This window comes from Heteronotia binoei, chromosome 21 (genome assembly GCF_032191835.1).
Source record: "Heteronotia binoei isolate CCM8104 ecotype False Entrance Well chromosome 21, APGP_CSIRO_Hbin_v1, whole genome shotgun sequence".
Taxonomy (NCBI): domain Eukaryota; kingdom Metazoa; phylum Chordata; class Lepidosauria; order Squamata; family Gekkonidae; genus Heteronotia; species Heteronotia binoei.
In genome coordinates this window covers 38,896,885-38,917,759 of record NC_083243.1, presented here as the reverse complement: position 1 = coordinate 38,917,759, position 20,875 = coordinate 38,896,885, and the positions used below count along the sequence as shown (strand labels likewise).

Below are 20,875 nucleotides of genomic sequence, written 5' to 3'. Positions count from 1 at the left end.
CTTTACCCCCTCCCCCCCAATTTTCTTTACCGCACCCACCCATCATACTTTTTACCATTTTCATTTTTCCAGTTACACACTAGAAAGAAGAAATGGGGAAGAAGGGGAAAGAGGGGAAGTGAAGGTAGTTAGTCCTCTTAGTGTCCTCATGATTTTTTATTTAGTTACTCTCAAAGCATTCATGAAATAATGCCTAAATGTTTCATGTTATTACCTGATCTTTTTATTTCTTTTGCTGAATGCTCTGAGGCAGACATGCTCTTTCTGCCAGTTGTACCCATCCTTTAAGACATTTCTGTATTGCAAACGGGTTAATATTTTTCAAGCAATTGTTTATTTCCAGCATCACCAGGACCCTTATAATTTGATTTTTTAAAGGCCTAATATAGGTAGGGTTGCCAGCTCTAGGTTGGGAAATACCTGAAGATTTTGGGGGTGGAGCCTGAAGGGGTTGGGATTTGGGGAGGGACCTCTAAGCCATAGAGTCCACCTTCCAAATCAGCCATTTGCTCCAGAACAGATCTCTGTCGCTTGGAGATAAATTGTAATCTCAGGATATCTCCAGCTACCACCTGGAGGCTGGCAACCCGGGCCATATTTTCATCATAGAATATCCACATCATTTGTTGAGACTGGATTTGTAATGGTTGTTTGTGAGCATCCCTCTATCTTGTTTTAACACTTCATGTAATTTTTTCACATTTGAAACATTTCACATTTTAAAAGGAATCCTACCAAATATCCTAGCTATGTACTGTGATAACACATGTGATGTTTTAAATAATTATTTTAAACTTGCATATTCGCTTTGTCTTTGAATACTCAACACAGGACAAGAAGTGCAAAATGCAATGGCTCATTTTTAATACTGTGGTGATTCTAATTGTAAGCCCCCTTGAACAGGACTCTGAAAAAAACAGCATAGAAATATGCTAAATGAATAAATACAAACCTGGTGAATTAGGATACTGCCTCTTTTTGCATATGAGACGATGATGATGAAGATATTGGATTTATATCCCGCCCTCCACTCCAAATCTCAGAGTGGCTCACAATCTTCTTTATCTTCCTCCCCAACAGACACTCTGTGAGGTAAGTGGGACTAAGAGGGCTCTCACAGCAGCTGCCCTTTCAAGGACAACCTCTGCCAGAGCTATGGCTGACCCAAGGCCATTCCAGCAGGTGCAAGTGGAGGAGTGGGGAATCAAACCCGGTTCTCCCAGATAAGAGTCTGTACACTTAACCACTAAACCAAACTGGTCATGAGTTCTCAGTACCGTAATTTGTGCCTTTTTGGGGGGGGGGGGGGGAGAGGGGGGTTGCAAAAAAAAAAAAAGAGATTTGTCTCTTTTCAAACCAGAAGTGCTATCTGCACTAACAAAGTTCTTCAGATACCTGAAGAAGTGAGCAGTGACTCACAAAAGCTTATAAGGTAAAGGTAGTTCCCTGTGCAAGCATCAGTCATTTTCGACTCAGGGGTGACGTCGCTTTCACAATGTTTTCATGGCAGACTTTTTACAGGGTGGTTTGTCATTGCCTTCCCCAGTCATTTACACTTTCCCCCCAGCAAGCTGGGTACTCATTTTACCGACCATGGAAGGCTGAGTCAACCTGGAGCCAGCTACCTGAACCAGCTTCCGCTGGGATCGAACTCAGGTCATGAGCAGAGGGCTCCGACTGCAGTACTGCAGCTTTAGCACTCAGTGCCAAAAGCTTATACGACTCTACAAAAGCTTATACCCTACCACAAATTTTGTTCGTCTCTAAAGTGCTACTGTTACTCTTTTCTTCTGCTACAGACTACCTTGGATATTCACCTTGATCTGTCTGCACTAATTCTTGATGCTTTCAGTACAATCAGTACAGAACATATAAAAATAAATTTGCATCAGCATATGGTTAAACAAGTGTTGTACAGGTCAATATACAGGGCTGACACCTTTTCACCTGGAAAAATATGGGCAGTCTAACTTATTAACTGCTCTGGTGGACAATGCATATCAAGTCAATAGGTATGTTATAACCAAGAATAGTAATATTTTATTTTAATTATATATGGTTATTATTATTCTACATAGCAATTTCTGCCTGAAGAGTGAGGAATGATGGTATGCCTTCTAAAAATCTGATCTTGCATTTAAAGAAAAAGTGCAATCAATTTTGATCTTCTCTATATGCCAAACCCCTTTGTTACAAACACATTTTTTAAACCAGAGGTTTTTGCAATTGAAGTCATCTGGACACCTTCTCAGAGACATGAACTAATTCTGTCAACGATAAGCTCTCTGCATATAATAGAAAGAGTTCCTGAATTGTTATGTGAATAGGCAACAATCCTAAAACAACAGTTGCATGTGCAAAATACTAAATGACATTCCGACAAGCAACCACTTTTAAGTAGAAACAACAATATGAGTAACTGCTTTTAAGCAGCAACAATACAGTCCCGGAAACTCTCAGCATGAGGATTCACACTAGTAGGTAAAACCCCTTTTCACTTGCATACCACACCAGCTTTGAAGCAGAGTGACCTTCGGTATTAAACCTCCATGAGAGCTTTTAATCCGAAAAGGCTAAGGATCCATGGCAATCAAATACTGTCATGGGAGTATCTCTAGAGCATATTTTTTGTGTAGCAACGTTTTTGTGTAGACTAGCCTGCTCCTTAGGTCTTACCCCAGGAATGGCTAACTTAGATTTTGGACTGAATTTGTAGCATATTTATCAGACTATCCCTTTGGGGCCATTATAGCATTTTATGCCTTGGAGTTCATTCTGGATTATTAAGTAAGGGAAGATTGTGTTAGGGGAGTAGGGGGAAATGGTGCTTGGGGAAAGGGTCTCACCATGACACCCCTTGGTATGTGGTGCACCCCAAAGGGCAATCCTCTCCCTAATGTTATTTAACATCTATATGTGCCCCCTTGCCCAGCTGGTGTGGAGCTTTGGGCTAGGATGTTACCAGTATGCAGATGACACACAGCTGTATCTGTTGATGAGTGACTAACTGAATGCTGTCCCAGTTATTTTGGCCAAGGGATTGGAGGCTGTGTTCAGTTGGTTAAAACAGAGCTGGCTGAAATCAAATCCATCTACCAAGGAGGTTCTGTGGTTGGCTCTTGATGGTGTGCCTTTAACACCAGTGCCGACTGTCAGAAGTTGGGGTGAGATCCTGGATGCTTCCCTTTCAATGGAGGCCCAGGTCACAAATGTAGCTAGACTAGCGCTTTTCCACCTGTGACAGATTAAGCAACTGGTCCCCTTCCTGTCTTCCCGACAGCCACAGTGATCCATGCAATGGTCACCTCCAGATTAGATTACCGTAACTCACTCTACAAAGGGCTGCTCTTGAGCCTGACCCAGAAACTACAGTTGGTTTAGCATGCAGCTGTGCACATTCTTACAGGAACTTCTTCCAGATCCCATATCCAACTGGTGCTTTGCCAGTTGCCCTGGCTCTGGGCTGAATACCAGATCAAGTTAAAAGTTTTGGTAGTAACGGCTAACATCCAAAACAGTCTGGGATCAGCATACCTTCAGGACCGCCTCTCTTGGTACATCCCCCAGAGAGCATTACACTGCAATAACAACCTACTGGTGATCAGCAAGTCAGCACATCAAATAATGTATGGGACAGCAGTTTTCCTGTCATCAAACTGTGTGTACTTTTAAACTTGGGCAGTTTATAGGAATCAAAGTAAATACTCACTTCTTCCATAGTTTATATAATGAGGACACTTGCAGTCCAGGATCCACTGTAACCCTTATCTTAGTTTTTCTAGGAAGTTCTCATTAAGCCATTTTTCTTCATAGATCTCTCAGGCACCTCCCCCCCTTAAGAGTTCCTACCCAGGTCACCTTTTAGCATGCTTGATAAGATGACATTTGCCTAGGGTGCTGGGCTGGGGGGCATGCTTGATAAGATGACATTTGCCTAGGGTGCTGGGCTGGGGGGCATGCTTGATAAGATGACATTTGCCTAGGGTGCTGGGCTGGGGGGACACCAAACTGGGCACCCCTCCCCTTCCTGGTGCCTTAGACAAATGCCCCAGTTGCACAGTGGCCAGTAGCTTTGCTTCACCGCCCTCCAGAAGGGAGGTGAAGCCAAGCCAGTTAGCTGCTGAACGGTCGCTGGCTTTGCTCCACCTCCCTTCTGATTAGAAGGGAAGGGCAGCAAAGCCAGTAAATTGCGCACTGGCCCACTGGCTTCACTTCGCCTTCCTTCTGATCTGGCCAGCCATCTGTTTACAGGAAATTGAAATTTTGTTTTAAGGTTTTAACTGTTTAAATATTTAACTGTTTTATATTTGAAATTGTTTAAATTTTATGTTTGATTGATTGTTGTAAGCCGCCCTGAGCCATTCGTGGGAAGGGCGGGATATAAATCTCGAATAAATAAAAAAATCTGAGGTTCATATTCAGTTCTGAAACCAAACTTATTCTCATTAAACTAGGGGAAGTACTGTGTCTATACAATAGTATCAGTGTCAAATTTTGGCTGTAAACCCAGTTTGACAACTCAGTTTTATCAGCAGCACGTGCTTTTGTATATCTGAATAAATCTAACCTAGGTTCAGAGGGGGGAGGCGGGTGGATAGAACATACAGAGACTCTGAGAAAGAGATATGCTATGTAATCTGAGTACAGACTTTTCATATTCACTCTTTTCTGCCCATATTACTATATTCACAAAAGCATTACTCAAAATTATTTCAAAAAACCTTTATTTGAACCAAAATGTTTTAAACAACAAATACTAACTCCCCCCCCCACCCCTTCAGCCTGCCTTACCTCTCTCTGTCATCATGAAGTTAAATCTATTAAGGCAACTACAGCACAGTTTTAGGTATAAGGCAGCAGTTAAGATAGGGCTTTCAAATGACAAAAAAAGGCAGATTCTTCCTCAATGAAGGCCCTTCCACATAATTTTTGTGCAGGTTTTGTGCAGGTTTCAGAGAACATTAATTTAGTTATTCTAAGATGAGCATAAATATATAAAGTTCTATTTGTAAAATCCTTTCGGAAAATAAAAGAGCAATAGTTAGTCCAATCTCAAGGTGACCCTTAAATTCAGCAGACAAGGCTTGGCTTCCCCCACCCTTGGCTTTATTTCTATTTCTTGCCAACACTACTTTCTTCCCGTATCTTCTTTGCCAGAAATAGCATTCTACAAAATTTATGCAGGTGCTGGTCATCCTTGTCGTCATACTTAGTGCTTGTTCATTTCAATTCAGGGCAGTGGTCATCTTGGGCCAAGTCCATTTCACTACCAAGAAAATGCTGCCCACATAGCAGCATCATGCTGCGCAGACATTATGCCACTTAATGACAAACTTCTCTGGGTTAGTCATTGTGTCTCGCCACTGATCTGCAGCTTCATTACTGCTGCTGTCACTGCTTAGGCACACCTGCAAGGAAAAGGGGGGGGGGAAGAACTTCAAAACAAAGCTCACCCGACTTCAACATTTACTTTCATCACTATATAAACAGCGTCTTTTCCCTCTTCAGGAGGTTCCTGAACATCTAGAACAAGGTTACACCTTTACTAGCAACTGGATGAAGAGAGATCCTACCACCTAGGGAAAACTCAGCTTCTGGTGCACCAGGATTCTACTGCACCGCACTCAGGGTAGGAGGCTATTTCCCCTGGCCTTGCCAGTTTTGTCCCGCTTCACTGAGAGAAGCTGCCAGAACAGCCAATCAAGAAGACTGGGGAGAAAATCAGTGCCCTGCTGCAACCAGAATTTTAGAAGAGGAGGAGGAAGAAGAGAGGTTGGATTTATATCTCACCCTTCACTCGGGAGTCTCAAAATAGTTTACAATCTCCTTTCCCTTCCCCTCCTCACAACAGACACCCCGTGAGGTAGGTGGGAACTACTCTTGAGAGAACAGCTCTGAGAGAACTGTGACTGACCCAAGGTCACCAAGCAGTTCTATCTGAAGGAGTGGGGAATCAAACCCAGCTCTCCCAGATTAGAGTTCACGCTGCTAGGATTTTTACAATGAAAAAATTTGAAGGAAAATTTGAAGGAACTTTTGAAAAAATGGTTATGAAATATTTTCTTTCTGAGTGAGAATGTTTTCCCCCATTGCAGATATATAGCATGAAAAAGTCATTTTTTTTAGGTTTGATAGGAAGATTGAATTGTATTTCAGTTTTAACCAAAATTTCTATTTTTTTCTACAAAGAATTGGAAAAAGCAGTTTTCCCCATGGCTTCAGGAAATTTTACATCTCTAATTTGCTTCCCCCATATTCAGTTTTTGCTTTTTGTCTCTCCCCTCCCCCCCAGTTTTACCTTCCCTTTCTCCTGTCTCCACAGTTCATCTCTCTCCTCCCCATCCTGAGTGCTGACACTGAGGCCAAGAGCTCAAAATGAAATCTTGTGAGAACTCTGACACCTATTCCTCAAATATGCAGACATTTTCTAGGATTTTAGGTTTTATTTTTAAAAACCCACAATGCATTTTTATTCATATTTTTCTTCAGACTTGGGGTTTCTTCCAGGCTTGCAGAAAAATGCCCTTTATCTGAACACAGCTACACTGTGCAGATCTTTTGATCCATACTCTAAAGGCCATTGTTCCACATAACTATCTGGAACAGTTCTGGATTACAGCCTGCGAGTCTGAGGGTATTCTTCTATCAACCATTCAGATGCCTTTTCAGTTATACAATTTCAAAAAAGATACCTTTGGTATAAGAGTGTGTGGTGCTTTATGATCTTTGGCACACTCACGCACTAGAGTTTGATGTATAAAAAGGTTACATACTTAATACAAACAGAAAGCCTCAACCTGAGTTTTTATGGGCTTAACCTTTACTCTCCTTGGATTCTGCCTCTGTAGATGTGGCTTTGGCACTGCCCACCTTCTGGGTATTTCCCATTTTCACCAAACCTTTATTTTTGAGCTCATGCTAGATTCCTGTTGTGGAAAGTGGAGGGGAGGGGGAACAACCACCAACCTGTCCCAGAAAGTGTTTTCTTCTCACTGAGCTCCTGCTGTATAGTTTGATGAGAAAGTTAACCCCTTGCTCATTCTGGCTCACTGGAAAAATCATCGTTTCGCCCCATTTTACTCGACTATTGGAAGACTTCAGTAGGCGGGTCTTCTTTTTCTCAACCAGCTCTCCAGCACTAAACATTGCAGCCTTCACAAAAAAATCTATTGCAGAAGACAGACACAGACAGACTCAATATTTTAACCACAAACGAAGTCCCCCAATATTATCACTGTTGGGAGTTTAAAAATCAACAGGTTCAAGAAAAGTAACCTGAATCACTTGATCCAAGCCAACAGCAAAATTCTTCAGTATGATGGACAGGAGGAGAAGTTGTAGAGAGGAATCTCATATTGTGAGGATCCTGGTGGGTTGAGGACAAGGCATCTCTGTGCAGACACACCCTGAACCCCTCTCAGGGAAAACTAGCCCCCCCCCAGTTAAGCAAAGGGGGTTCCCTGTTAACACACCTGATGTGTTTAAGTGAACCCTTTAATCACCCCACGGGAGTAAATTAAAAGGATAAACTCAGAGTTTGCACTAGAAAAATGTCTGTACCTGTATTAGCAGCCAGAGTTTTCCAAAAAGAAGCAACAATTCCCTTCTCCAGCAATCGTGCTGATACACTAAAAAGCCATTTATTTGGTCCCAAGGAACTTAAGGGGTGTTTTGTTACTGAAAACTGACCTTCACCAAATACTTCATCTACATAAAACTGCCCTTGTTTCTACTTTTTGGACACGCTCAAATGATTTTTGAAAATATACATAAAGTGAACATGGGAGGGGCTGTAACAATAGTTACTTATTGCTTTATTACTCACACCTTCAGGAGTTCCAACAGCACTGGGCAAAGCAATATCCCATTTAGAGTAGAACATGTATAATGTTCTGAAATGTCAGTATTAATCTTAGAGAAATTAAAAGAGAACGGCCACATTCATTCCAACCAAATAAAACTTAATCTAGCAGGACATCTAGTGGACCTTATTTTGGCAAGAGAAATAAGCCTCAAAATAGCAGCATAGGAAACACTTGAGAGCAGCTGAACTGTTCCAGCTCTACACTTACCAGTCACAATTACTCCAGAAGAACAAAAGACAAAAGGGCTGCAAAGACTTACTTGAAGATAATGGTGTGGATGAGCTTGGGAGGTTCTGGGCTTCAAGGATTTGCAACTGGATTCGGCTATTTACCGCTTGAAAACAGGTACCTATTTTCAGTTCTGCAGAACACACCTATAAGAAGCAGGATATGTTCCATTTGCATCTTAGCGAGGTTTCACAAATCACTATATAGGTGCTCAAGAGAAGAGCCCTGTTGACAAGTTATAAAAACACACACGTACAGTTCATGAACAGTGTACGCTTGATTATTTTTACACACATGGTAATTCTCATTTTACATTCAATGCACATACAACTGAACATGTGATTTACCTATTTAAAACATGTCTATGCCACCTTTCCACCCCAACGTTGTCCCTAAGGCGGCAATTTTCTGCATTGTGCAGGGGGTTGGACTAGATGACCCTGGAGGTCCCTTCCAACTCTACGATTCTATGATTCTAAACATCAGAATGCTTCACTATTAAGACATTTAACAAGTTGAAAAATTAAATCTTGCATTTATCCAGGGACTAGTTCCCAGTTTTATTTGTAAAGTGAAGCTGCAATGGTTGTTTCTTGCAAGGAGATGTGTGCATGTATGTGCAAGTCGTAACATGCAAACACAGCTAATGACACACGGAAATGCTGACTAAGGAATAGGGCCACCCAAAGGGGTGTATGAGGCCCAGTGAGATCTTGTGGTCCTGCCATCCACCTACCATGGAAACAAGAATTATTCAATTTGCCCCAACAAACCTGACTCATTCTCACATTTTTTACTTGCTTGCTTCCTATTATGGGAGGCTTTTATAACCCCCTGCAAGCAATGTGCCATGTGCATTGCTTGTTTCCTAGTTCCTTATTGACTTTCACCAATTTTTATTCTTTCATCACTTTCCTTTGAGAACCGAGTAGTCACTATGCCACAAAATCCCTACTTAAGTCCTTCCCTGTTCCTTCGCTCCTTACAAGACATTCTATGATATGCCCTACTTAGCCTGGAACAATTGTAACCCTGCCTGACCAACCCTTTATTAATTTATTTCAATTTATATCCCACCCTCCCCCACAAAGGCGGGCTCAGGGCAGCTTACATGCTCATGTAAATACATGGAACATAAAATCACATTAAGATATAAAACATAAAAATCAAACCATTTCAAGTGCTATAATCTTTGGATTTTCCTATTCTGTTGTTCCAGCTGGGTGTTCTATAGAAAGACCGATCTTGCATTCATGTTCAAGGTGGTCCAGTTGTTTCGGAATCTGTTGTAGTCTGTGATCTTAATTTACAAATGCCTGGTGGAAGAGCGCCATCTTACAGGCCCTGCGGAATTGTGTGAGCTCTCGCAGGGCTCTAACCTCCTCAGGGAGCTTGTTCCACCAGCTTGGGGTTACAACAGAAAAGGCCCTGGCTCTAGTTGTCATGAGTCTGGCCTCTTTAAGGCCAGGGATTAAGAGTAGATTTTGTGACCCTGACCAAAGTGCACTCCGGGGAACATGTAGATCAGACTTCTATTTTTTTTAACAGAAAAGCCCTCCCATGCCACATCATAAACTGCTTCTGAATGTCCCATTGTTTTAAGAAAGCATGGTGTAGCTACAGTTTGAAAGCAGAGGGAGTGGGCTCATAACTTGTGTTTGTAATTAGTTCTGTTGTCTTTTGTATAGCAGCAATCCAACATCGTTGCTTAATAAACTAAACCTCAACATGATTTCCTTGTCAAAAACTACATAGTGACAAGCCTCCATAATTAAAATTCAACTACTCTCTCTTTGGTTAAACACATCCATCTAGGAACTGGTGTCGACCCAGCAAGGTATTTCCATACATCCCTGGGTTTAGATAAGAAGGAAAGGAATATCTGTATCATACTTACGACCAAAGACAGCTTTCGATTTGTTCGATACCTTTATCAATATCAGCTGTAACTTAGTTTCACCTTTACCGTAAGCTACAAATGCATAAAAGGCTAAATTTGTTTCCCCCCTGCAAAATCTAGCAAACAACGGCTGCTGACTACAATTACGGAAGTTAACTCCCAACTTCCATTTCAGAGAATGCAGTTGTAAAGTATAAAACAAGAAAAAGGAGAAGCATACAGGGTAGAGAATTTAACAATCCATTAAGAATTATTTCATGTAGAACAAACAGGATCCTGTGACAGCTGACCGCAACCAATCAGCTAAGGAATGCTGTATTTCAGGGTCATGATATTTAATGGTGGTTATGGGTGTTTAAAGAGAGAGTATAAAAGCTGCAGATGCCATCTGACTCACTTGTAATTGTGTTTGTTACCTGTGCTTCAACAGCCCCACAGTAATGGGACCTTCCAAGTTTTCACCATCCTCTTATATTCTAGTCTCTTCTAGTGTAACATACCATGTTGGCAAAGGAGGTCCACATTCTGTTGTCTGACCCTATCTTAGAATGTTAAGGTCTATTAGTCAGATTATAACTGCTATAGGCTTGCCCCTGAGGACCATCAAGAAACAAGCAGCGACTTGGTATCAGACTGTGAATGCTATTACTTTTTAGCACTTTTGGGATTATGGTAATTTCTTTAAAAAGGCAAAGATAGTCCCCTGTGCAGTCATTTCCAACTCTGGGGTGACGTCACATCACGTTTTCACGGCAGACTTTTTACAGGGTGGTTTGCCATTGCCTTCCCCAGTCATCTACACTTTACCCCCAGAAAGCTGGGTACTCATTTTACCGATCTCAGAAGGATGGAAGGCTGAGTCAACCTTGAGCCGGCTACCTGTACCCAACTTCTGCCGAGACTGAACTCAGGTCATGAGCAGAGCTTGGACTGCAATACTGCAGCTTTACTACTCTGCGCCACAGGGCTCTTGCACAGTATATATTTCAAGCTTCGCTCTAGAATCCCAAATTCCACAAGGAAAAACAGTTCCACACTACTTCCAAGACTCCCTACACCACCACTTACTGATGCTTTGGAAGGAGGTGCTATTGTCAACCAATAGTCAGTTTCACGTGTGCTGAGTTCTCGCAGTGGCAGGACACACTCTCCTATGGTTTTCTTTCTGGGAGTCAGAGTCTGTACTTTGAACAGTAGTCTTGCAGTCTGTAAAAGTTGCAGTTTGATAGCAAAGACAAAAGTTTCCATGAATTCAATGTCCTAAAAGGAAAAAGAATACAATCATTATTGCATACAGCAATCCAAATATTCAATTTAATCCTAAATTCAAACATATCGGGTTGAATCTTGTTATACAGATCTGTGCATCCCACGTGGATGGGATGTGATTTTTCCTGATTCTCTGCTCATGTTGCGGTATTTTAGGCAGCAGCAGGAAGAGAAGAAAGAATGTCATGGTCTAAGAATAGAAATCCTACCACCTCTAGTAAATTTGGACAGGATTCAAGCCATCAATAATGCTGCAGAAGACCTGCTTTGTTAAGGCAAATATAATTTACAGAACAAATAACGGGACTTTTACAGATCATTAGAACCCTCATATTTTATGTGTAGGATATTATTCTTGCACTAACCCAACAGCAGCAGGGAAACATTGTGCCCATAGGGAAAGACTGATTGAGGCATCTTGTTCCAGAACTAGACTATTATTCATGACTTAGTCCTTCAGCCAGTTTGGTGTAGTGGTTAAGAGTGGCAGACTCTAAGCTGGAGAACTGGGCTTGATTCCCCACTCCTCCACTGAGTGACCTGGGGTCAGTCACAGTTCTCTCAGAGCTCTCTCAGCTCCACCTACCTCACAGGATATCTGTTGTGGGGAGAGGAAGGGAAGGAGATTGTAAGCCACTCTGAGTGAAAGGTGGGGTATAAATCCAATTTCTTTTTCTTCTTTGAAGAAGTCTAAGCTAGTAGCCATAACCATATTGTGTGACAATTCCATAATTATGCAACTGCATTAACTGCTTCCTTCTGTCTCTCCCACCTGCACCATCAATTTCATTGTGTAACCCCAACTGCTGGTACTAAGAGCAAAAAAGGAAGTTTTATCTTCACAAAGTTCATAGTGTTCTAGATGTTATTGAGTCTTCACTTAAGGTGTATTTTTTTTTCTAAACTGAAAAGTTCCAAATGTCCTAGCTTTTTCTTTGAAGAAAGATTCTCTGACGTTTGATAATTTAAGTTGTCACTTTCTGAACTTTTTGCTGCTCGATAATATCTTGTAGGTGACCAAAAACTCAGAACTGGAGGTGAACTTTTTGGGGGATGGGGGAGAGTGTAGCTTGGTTTCTCTGTAAGTAATCTGATTAACTACTGGATTAGGAAGAATGCTCCAATGCTCATGTTGCAAACAGGGGAATACACAGAAGACATTTCAAACATCATTAAAATGAAATTTCCTAAAAGCTGAATAGAAGGTAGGGAGAAGCTGTACTGCTCATTACAAGTGACATCACAGACAACAACCAATAGAAATAAAGTAGGGCTGACTTTAACAGAAGCCTAATAGGCAAAAATTCACAGGTAAAGCTTTTTTTAATCATTGGGTTTGGGGAGAGGATAAAAAAAACTTCTCTCTGTTATGTACCTATTAAATGCTTAAGAACTCTGCTAGGAAAAAGAGACTGCTTGCCATAACACACACATTTTGGATGCAATGATTCCCAGAACAACCAATTTCTAACAAGCAAAGAGGTATGCCACTTTTCAGCTGCATTAACTGGACAGCAAGTTGTGACTCTGCCTCTTGACCCAATGAAGACTCTTACTGTTCAATGTTTCATAAGTGAAAATACGGACAGGCTTATTTTGTAACACACCCCACCCCCGCTCCTATTCACAGGAGAGGCAACCCCTCCCCCCAATTACATATTGCTGAAAACTGTGCTCTCTGTTTTATTATTTATCCATTCACTCTACTATAGACTATCCTGCCCTGTTTTTAAAAGCTACGAATGAATTTGCTCTTTATGTTAAAAAGACACATCATACAGCTCAAATAAGTTCCATCAGGATGTGAAATGGCAAGCTGGAACAGTGTCTGTGTAAACATTAAATTCCTGTGTAAACAATTCATGTGTAAACATTTAATTGGATGTACAGTCAAAAGCAAGTTGCACCCATCCTCTACTCAGAAATATAACTTCTAGAGTCTCTGGGAAGGTTACTAAACTAACAGAGCAATCCTAAAGATGTCTACTCAGAATCCTATTAAGGTCTACTAAATTTGGCATACTCTCATTAAAACAGGGGTGTCAAACTCATTTGTTATGAGGGCCGGATCTGACATAAATTAGACCTTTTTGGACTAGGACACATGTGTCATAAAATGTAATGCCAGGTAGCAGAGATGAAAACTTTATAAAGAACACATATAAACACAAAGATTTTTTAAAAAAACTTAAAATAGAACATTAGCTCTCATTGGTCTTAAAGGTGCTTTCTTTGTATCTCTCCCATGGAATTCAGGGAACTGAGCAAAAGAAGCTTGGGCTCTTTCCTTCCTTCCCCAGGACACCAAGTGGGGAAGGATCCTCGCCAATAGAAGGAAGAGAGGCTTGGCTCAGTAGCTGTGCAACTGAGAGAGCGTAGCAAAGCAAACTCTCCCTCCTCTCCTTCCTCCCCGAGAGGAACCTCAGCCAATGGAGAAAATAGAGGTTTTGCTCTGTCACTCCTGAGCAATTGAGCAAGCCTAGCAAAGCAAGCTGTTATGCAGAAGGAAGCAAGAGAGAGGGAGAAGGAAGCAGATGACAGACAGTTGCTCCGGGGCCTGATAGGAGCCCTCTAGGGGCCTCATTTGGCTCCTGGGCCGCATGTTTGACACCCCTGCATTAAAATGTTCTTAGGATTGCCCTGTAAAGGAGATAATTTCAGATGGGTAGTAGTGTTAGCCTGCAATAGAAGAGCAAGATTGGGACTGGAGTCCCATAGCACTTTAAAGACAAACAAGATGGGAAACATTCAAGAGTCAGTGCTCCCTAAGTTGGATATCTGATAAGGGAATCTTCACTCTTGAAAGGTTTTTTTTTTAAAGGTAAAGGTAGTCCCCTGTGCAAGCACCAGTCATTTCCGACTCTGGGGTGACGTTGCATGACGTTTTCACAGAAGGCTTTTTACGGGGTGGTTTGCCATTGCCTTCCCCAGTCATCTACACTTTCCCCCTCAGCGAGCTGGGTACTCATTTTACCGACCTCAGAAGGATGGAAGGCTGAGTCAACCTTGAGCTGACCACTTGAACCCAGCTTCCGATGGGATTGAACTCAGGTCGTGAGCAGAGAGCTCAGACTGTAGTACTGAAGCTTTACCACTCTCGGGTAAAGAGAGAGCCATGGGGCTCCTCTCTTGAAAGTTTACACCATAGAAATTTCATTGGGTGCTACTGGACTTGATACTTGTTCTTAAACCAAAGGACAACAATTTTAACAAGGCATCACTGAAAGACAAAAAACAGAGGCTAAATAAGGATATTGATTTATAATAGACAGGCAGACCTAGAGGAGGGCAGTGCCTAGTAAACCAGGACATCTGACAAGACTTACCAGAGAGAACACCAAAATGAAACCTTCTCTGATAATTGGGATAACTATTTTTGCTACAAGGAAACTGTTCTTTCTAGCACATGGATGTCAAACATAAGGCCCAGGGGCCAGAACCGGTCCTTCCAGGGCTCTTACCTGGCCCACAAGCAACGGCATATATGGAAATGTAAGGCACTCCCCCTTTTATGGTATCCCTTGGTGGGGGGGGGGAACCTAGTCTTGAATACGATTAAATACATTTATTGGGGTTTTTCTGGGTTTCCCAGTAAATCAGTTGCTTCACTGCTAGGAATAATTTATTTTTGTTTGTATTTTGAGTAAATAAAATATATATATATATTGTTAATGGGGTTTGCCTGTGTCTTTATAAAGTTTATATCTCTGGTACTTGGTGTTACATTTTATGGTACACGCGGCCCATACAAAATTACATTTATGTTCAGATCTGGTCTTCATAACAAATGAGTTTGACACCTCTGTTCTAGAAGTAGGTAACTCCTCATCTACCATCACACTTATGCCCATGCCATACAGAAACCCAAGTTAATTCACATGCAGGAAAACCCTTCAGCATATGTAACTTACGCTGGAAGCTTCTTTGGCCATACACTTGAACTGCACTGGCTTAGAAAATGTAAGAATTCCCTTGATAGAAATATGAGGGCTTTCTCCACACCCAGATGACCAGTTCAGATCTTTGCACTGTAATATTCGAAACAGAAAATGAATTTATTTGGCTGGTCAAAGTAAGTTACTTCATTTGTTCATAATGTCTAGCGTTACCTCATCCCCTCATTACAGAACGTTATTATATCTGACCTTTTATGAAACCTTAAACTGAAATGTCATCTTTGGTAATTCAGACTATGAGCTAGAGCACAGATAATCATTTCAGACTGTGCTAATTTGTAATGGGTGCCTCAGATACATGTGCAGGAGCCAAATTTCATCCATGCTATGCCATAGCAGAGTACTGAAGAAGTTACACTAATCAACATTAAATTTACAGATCACCACAATATAAAAAACTGCCAAAGGTTAGTGTAAAAAAAAGAGGGGGGGGGGGGTAAAGTGACTAAGTCTCTTCTGAAAACAATATCCATAAAGAGACCATAGTTCTGCCACTCAGAGCATGAACTCTAAGTGAACAGGGCCATAGGTTCATTCCTTGGCAGCCACAGGGTCAAACTGGACGGGACAGAAATCTGTGATCAAATCACTTGCCTCTTTACATTTCTCTTAAAACAGCAGACAGTTATTTAAACATCTTGTCAGTTTAAGAAGAACCTATGCTTGAGACCCCCCCACCCCGAGAACTATTGCCAATTCACTGATGAAATCTCTGGACGGGGTACACCAATGGTTTGACAGTATATTACAGGGGTGGGTAATGGTAGCTCTCCAGATGTTTTTTGCCTACAACTCCCATCAGCCCCAGCCATTGGCCATGCTGGCTGGGGCTGATGGGAGTTGTAGGCAAAAAAACACCTGGAGAGCTACCGTTGGCCACCCCTGGTATATTACATTCCCTCCACCACTAAAGGTTACACAGGCAAGCAGCATTAGTCTTCAAAGAACACATGGTAGAAAAATGTACACCATTAGCTGAAACATAAAAACAAAAAACACCAGAAAAGAGGGAAAAGGTGGGATTCAGTAATGGATTTGTTCCTATACATTTCTTCTGCTTCCATGCATCAGGCAAAGGTTCCTTTCAACAGGGGAAAGGGCTGTTATTGAGAACCATTTGAGGTAATGTCCCTGTTCCTTTATCTCACAGCTACTTAAGTAACCCATCTGTATGCTTTGTCTGCCTTTCTAGCTGTGTTTAATCCCCCCTCCCATCGGATACACCTCTCTTGGGTCAAAGTTTCTGCAGTCGAGTACAGAGTAAGGCAGAAGGAAAGGAAAGTAGTCTATATTCAGAAAGACCAGGTCTCCTAATTGCTCATATTGGCAAATAAGCTTGACACTTGAAAGTCTCCATACAGGTCACACTGAACTTATCTGCCTCAGGGCTCCTTCTTTTAAACAGTGCAGGGTGATGGGGCAAAGCCCTCCCAAGTTCAAGACCCACCATGGCTCAATTCCTAGCAACCTGTTAAACATACTTACTCGCAAGACTGTAATCCATATCTGCTCCACCGAAGGAACATAGCACAGTTTCACATGCAGCCTGCCAAATTCTCGCTCATCACCTGATAACGTAATGGTATCTGGGGATAAATCCAACTCATTTAGAACTTGTTCTCAGGGACTGTAAGACAGTATGCAATTCTGTAAACCAGATTTTTTAAAAAGTCTCACCGCTTAAGTATTTCCTCTAAAAAAATAACAATGTATCCCAGGACTTTAAATACTATCAAAAAAGAAATAAAAGCATTTGATCCAAGGAATGCTACAAATGTTGTTATTCATATTTTGAATATATGTGATTTTGTCCAAGTATAAATGCAGCAGTGAAGGCTTCTCAAAGTTCCATGATAAAGGTCTTCCAACTCTCCTCCCCCCCACCCCCGCCAGAGCTCCATAGCCTTTAACTCTTGCATAGCTAGCGCAGATGCATTTGTTTGTCTACAGTAGCAACATTTTCAGCTACTGGGTTTCTATCATATTGGTGTTAAGGGGACAGGAACCCTGCTGGAAACTGCTGGCAATTCTAATTGAGAGCAGTACTGTAAACCAACCAACAGGAGCAGTGTACTGGAAAATGGTTAAGGTCTGACAGTTGGTGATTAGAGATTTGGATAGTTGAAAGTTGAGAGTCAGAGAAGCCCTGTTGAAGGCCTAGTTTCACAAAGTGAGAATTAACCAACAATCTGTTATCTCTGCAGAACTTTATGTTCCCCTGACTGGGCAACTGAAGTGCTACAGTATGCTTGCTGGGTCTGGCGCATAACTTCATTACAGCAGAGTACTATGTTCTGTATGTTATAAAGCTCACAGGGAGTGTTTTCCTTAGGTGTTTACTGTTTGAAATCTAACACCCCACAATTCTTTGTTAAGTGTTAGTATTTATCTCAGTTGTATGTTTCTTCCTGAACAAACTTTTCTTGTTCACTTTTAAAAAGCAAACCATTTTATCCCTGTCCTCTTTATTTCATACTCCAACAATTACCAACGCAGGCCCCAGTGAGTTTATATCCATGGAAAATTCTGGCCCCTCCAACTTTTTAAATTCCCACCAGGGGCAGATGGAAACCTGAAAGAAAATACTTCAGGGATGGTGTTTAATCCTGAAGAAACTGTCACAGTAATCCTGAAAGTGGTTTTGTATTTTTCTACCCCAGAAAGACTCCTTTATACACAGAAAGATTCACGTCTCTTTCATAAGCATTGCCACTTTAATTTCTTGCCAGCATCAGGATTTCTTCCTTTCACTGGTACAGTTTAAAACAGAAAGCAAGTCTTTCCATGAGTATGTACCAACAAAAATCGTAATATCACCTAAATTAAAGCATCATAAAATGGACTTGGAAACCAGAGCTGGTTTAATGCCTGAGCAACTGCTCAGGGTGCCAAACTGGCAGGGAGCATCAGCATGGTACAGAAGGCGGCTATTGGCAGAGCTTTCGATGGTCACCGCCGCACTACACACACACAGAGTACTTCCTGAACTGTGCTATATCACACAGCATGGGGGGATTACATATTTGAATAAGTCCATGTGAATAGCTTTCTCTATGTAGGAAGATAGTTTGTATAGGTATATATTATATAGTGTATACAGGTATTATGCTTATGAGATCCTTTTGAATCTTGTAACATCTATGTCAGAAAAGAATACTGTAGAACAATATAGACAGATAAAAAATCTGAACAAGGGCAGCCTCAGACATACGACACAGTTGCTCCTGAGAGTGACAAAAACACTGAGTCAAACTAGCTGAGATGGGCATCCCCAAGGTCGTCCTGGGAGGAATGCCACCATTTTAAAAGAGTAAGCTCCTACCTTGTAATTCCTTTAAATTGAACAGTGGGGTCTCAATTCTGGTTGGGACCACCATGGCCTGGGGGTGGGGTGGATCCTACTCCCCACCTACACTATTTTTCCAGCCCCAAATGGCACTGTGAGGGGTGGGGCCGGTAGAGGTTCTAATGTCACATTGGCACAGAGAAGATTCTAAGGTGGCTGCTGAGTTCACAAATCTCTCTCAGAAGCAGAAGAGTATACAATAATCTCCAACATTATTTTTTAATGTATCTTCAGAAAGAGGTGTGCTGCTCAGGACTGTGTTTGTAATCAGCGCTCAGTACACAAAATCTGCATTTGCAGTACGTATTCCTAAAGCCATCTCTAAACATTCAATTTACAGTTCATTACAAAAACAAGAAGCAAACAGTATTTATTACCTAGACTCCTGTTACTACCTTCTGAATTTTTCCTTGAGGAGGTGCTGCTTGGAACACTGGACACTGAATCGTATCTCTGCAAAGAAAGAGCAACAATAATGCAGCACTCATGAAGGACAAGACCAGTTAGGCAAACTTGCACAGCTTGTCAAATCACTGCACGAATAGCGAGGAACTGCAAGCAAGGAACAGACAGAGATCAGCTATGTTTTTGCCTTTTGAGCCAGTTTGATGTAGTGGTTAAGTGTGCGAACTCTTATCTGGGATAACCAGGTTCAATTCCCCACTCCTCCAGTTACACCTGCTGGGTTAGCCATAGCTATCACAGGAGTTGTCCTTGAAAGGGAAGCTGCTGGGAGGACCCTCTCAGCCCCACCCATCTCACACAGTGTCTGTTGTGGGGGGGAGAAGATATAGGAGATTGTAAGCCGCTCTGAGTCTGATTCAGAGAGAAGGGCGGGGTATAAATCTGCAGTCTTCTTCTTTTTCTATCAAAAAGCATGAGGTATTTGTCTACAATTCTGGTACACTGCTTAAATCCCACAGATGCAATAAACGCAGGACTGCCGGAAGCTACCCACATTCAACAATATTATGAGAATGGTATGATTTCCGATTGCATATGTGTCAGCACATCACAAAAACAGTTATGGATTTTATTTTAAATGTATGATTTCATCAAGATGTGTTGAAGAGCTCAGGGGACAAGATGGAGGCTTGTGGGAGCCCACAAGCCAAATGGCCAAGTAGCTGTACCTCAGACAGGGAACACAGAACACCTGAGGAAATAAATACATCCATCATGGACACATTTAGTTTTGATCCTTTAAAAAGATGCATAATACTTTATTGATCATTTTAGAGGACTGTGCTAACTGAACAAAAAATATACTTCAAAAGCATTTCAAGCCAGTATAGCTGGACTGAGGAGAATAAAAGAATTTCTGAAAGAAGTACATTGGCTACACATTCTTGACATTACTTGGCACAGTAAGCATAACATTGACAATGAATAAAAAGAAAACAAAGTTCTGGGTGCAGCTTTTTCAGGTTGTGAGAAGAATTTACCTGCAAGAATCGGTGGGGCGGACTTGTAAGATCAAACATAGAGTGACTTAAAGTGGATGAACCAGGCAATGTGCTACTCCTTAAGTCACAAACTGAAAAAAGAACAAGAAAGAAAGGAGAAACCGCTAGTATAAATCTCAAGAACATTTTAGTCATTTGCACAGGCTGTAACAGAACAGGTCGGAGATGAAATTCTTAAAACAATTGCATTCTTAGGAAATCAAATTCAAAAGCAAGCAAGAAACAAGCATCACACCCTAAAGATAGGCAAGGGTCATTCTGATAGTTTGTAAGTCAATTGCATACTGGAATGACTCATATTTTAGAGAATACAGTCTAGAAGAACCTCTTCCTGTGCTAGTCCCATTACACATGAAAGCTACATGAGCGCTTACACTAGTGCCAGTGTGGACTCCCACTGATTTCAGAGCAACTGCTGAAGGAGAACTTCATGCTGGATTGTTTCCACGTACATGTTCCCCGACCGGATAAATATCATAGACCAGGCCCATTTCAAGTTGGGAAAATAGCACCCAGGTTGGGGGAAGAGAAGACATAACCCTTTCTCCCTGCATACTAAGGTCCTAGTCTGACTCAGGCTCCTACACTCCTGGGAATTGGGTTTCCACCATGGAACTCCAGGCATGTGTCTGTAGACAGTCCATATCTCTGCAACATGCACATGCTAATATGTGAAGCAGTCCACAGTTAAACCACTGTAACTACACTGGACTGACCCTGTAAGTGGGTGGGTGGGTGGATGGGTGGGTGGATGGATGGATGGAGCGAGCAATTTTGTATCTCTCGTACTTCCTCATTTTTGTGCAGATTAATTTTGGCAGTACTAAATTCAGAGAGGAAGAACG

At 41.6% G+C, this 20,875-nt stretch overlaps 1 protein-coding gene across 3 annotated transcripts in view; it reads right to left on the bottom strand.

Moving 5' to 3' along the window:
• Positions 1–4,707: 4,707 nt before the first annotated feature.
• TC2N (tandem C2 domains, nuclear) overlaps positions 4,708–20,875 on the bottom strand; it is a 57,026-nt gene continuing 40,858 nt past the window's right edge. For all 3 annotated transcript variants that reach the window (XM_060261182.1, XM_060261181.1, XM_060261183.1), the window contains exons 5-12: positions 20,010–20,101; positions 18,942–19,017; positions 16,704–16,804; positions 15,174–15,290; positions 11,062–11,253; positions 8,125–8,239; positions 6,967–7,166; positions 4,708–5,408 (exon numbers count right to left, since the gene is read on the bottom strand). In XM_060261182.1, coding sequence (XP_060117165.1) covers positions 5,298–5,408; positions 6,967–7,166; positions 8,125–8,239; positions 11,062–11,253; positions 15,174–15,290; positions 16,704–16,804; positions 18,942–19,017; positions 20,010–20,101 — 1,004 coding nt within the window. In that variant the 3' untranslated portion in view covers positions 4,708–5,297. The remainder of the gene's footprint in view (positions 5,409–6,966; positions 7,167–8,124; positions 8,240–11,061; positions 11,254–15,173; positions 15,291–16,703; positions 16,805–18,941; positions 19,018–20,009; positions 20,102–20,875) is intronic.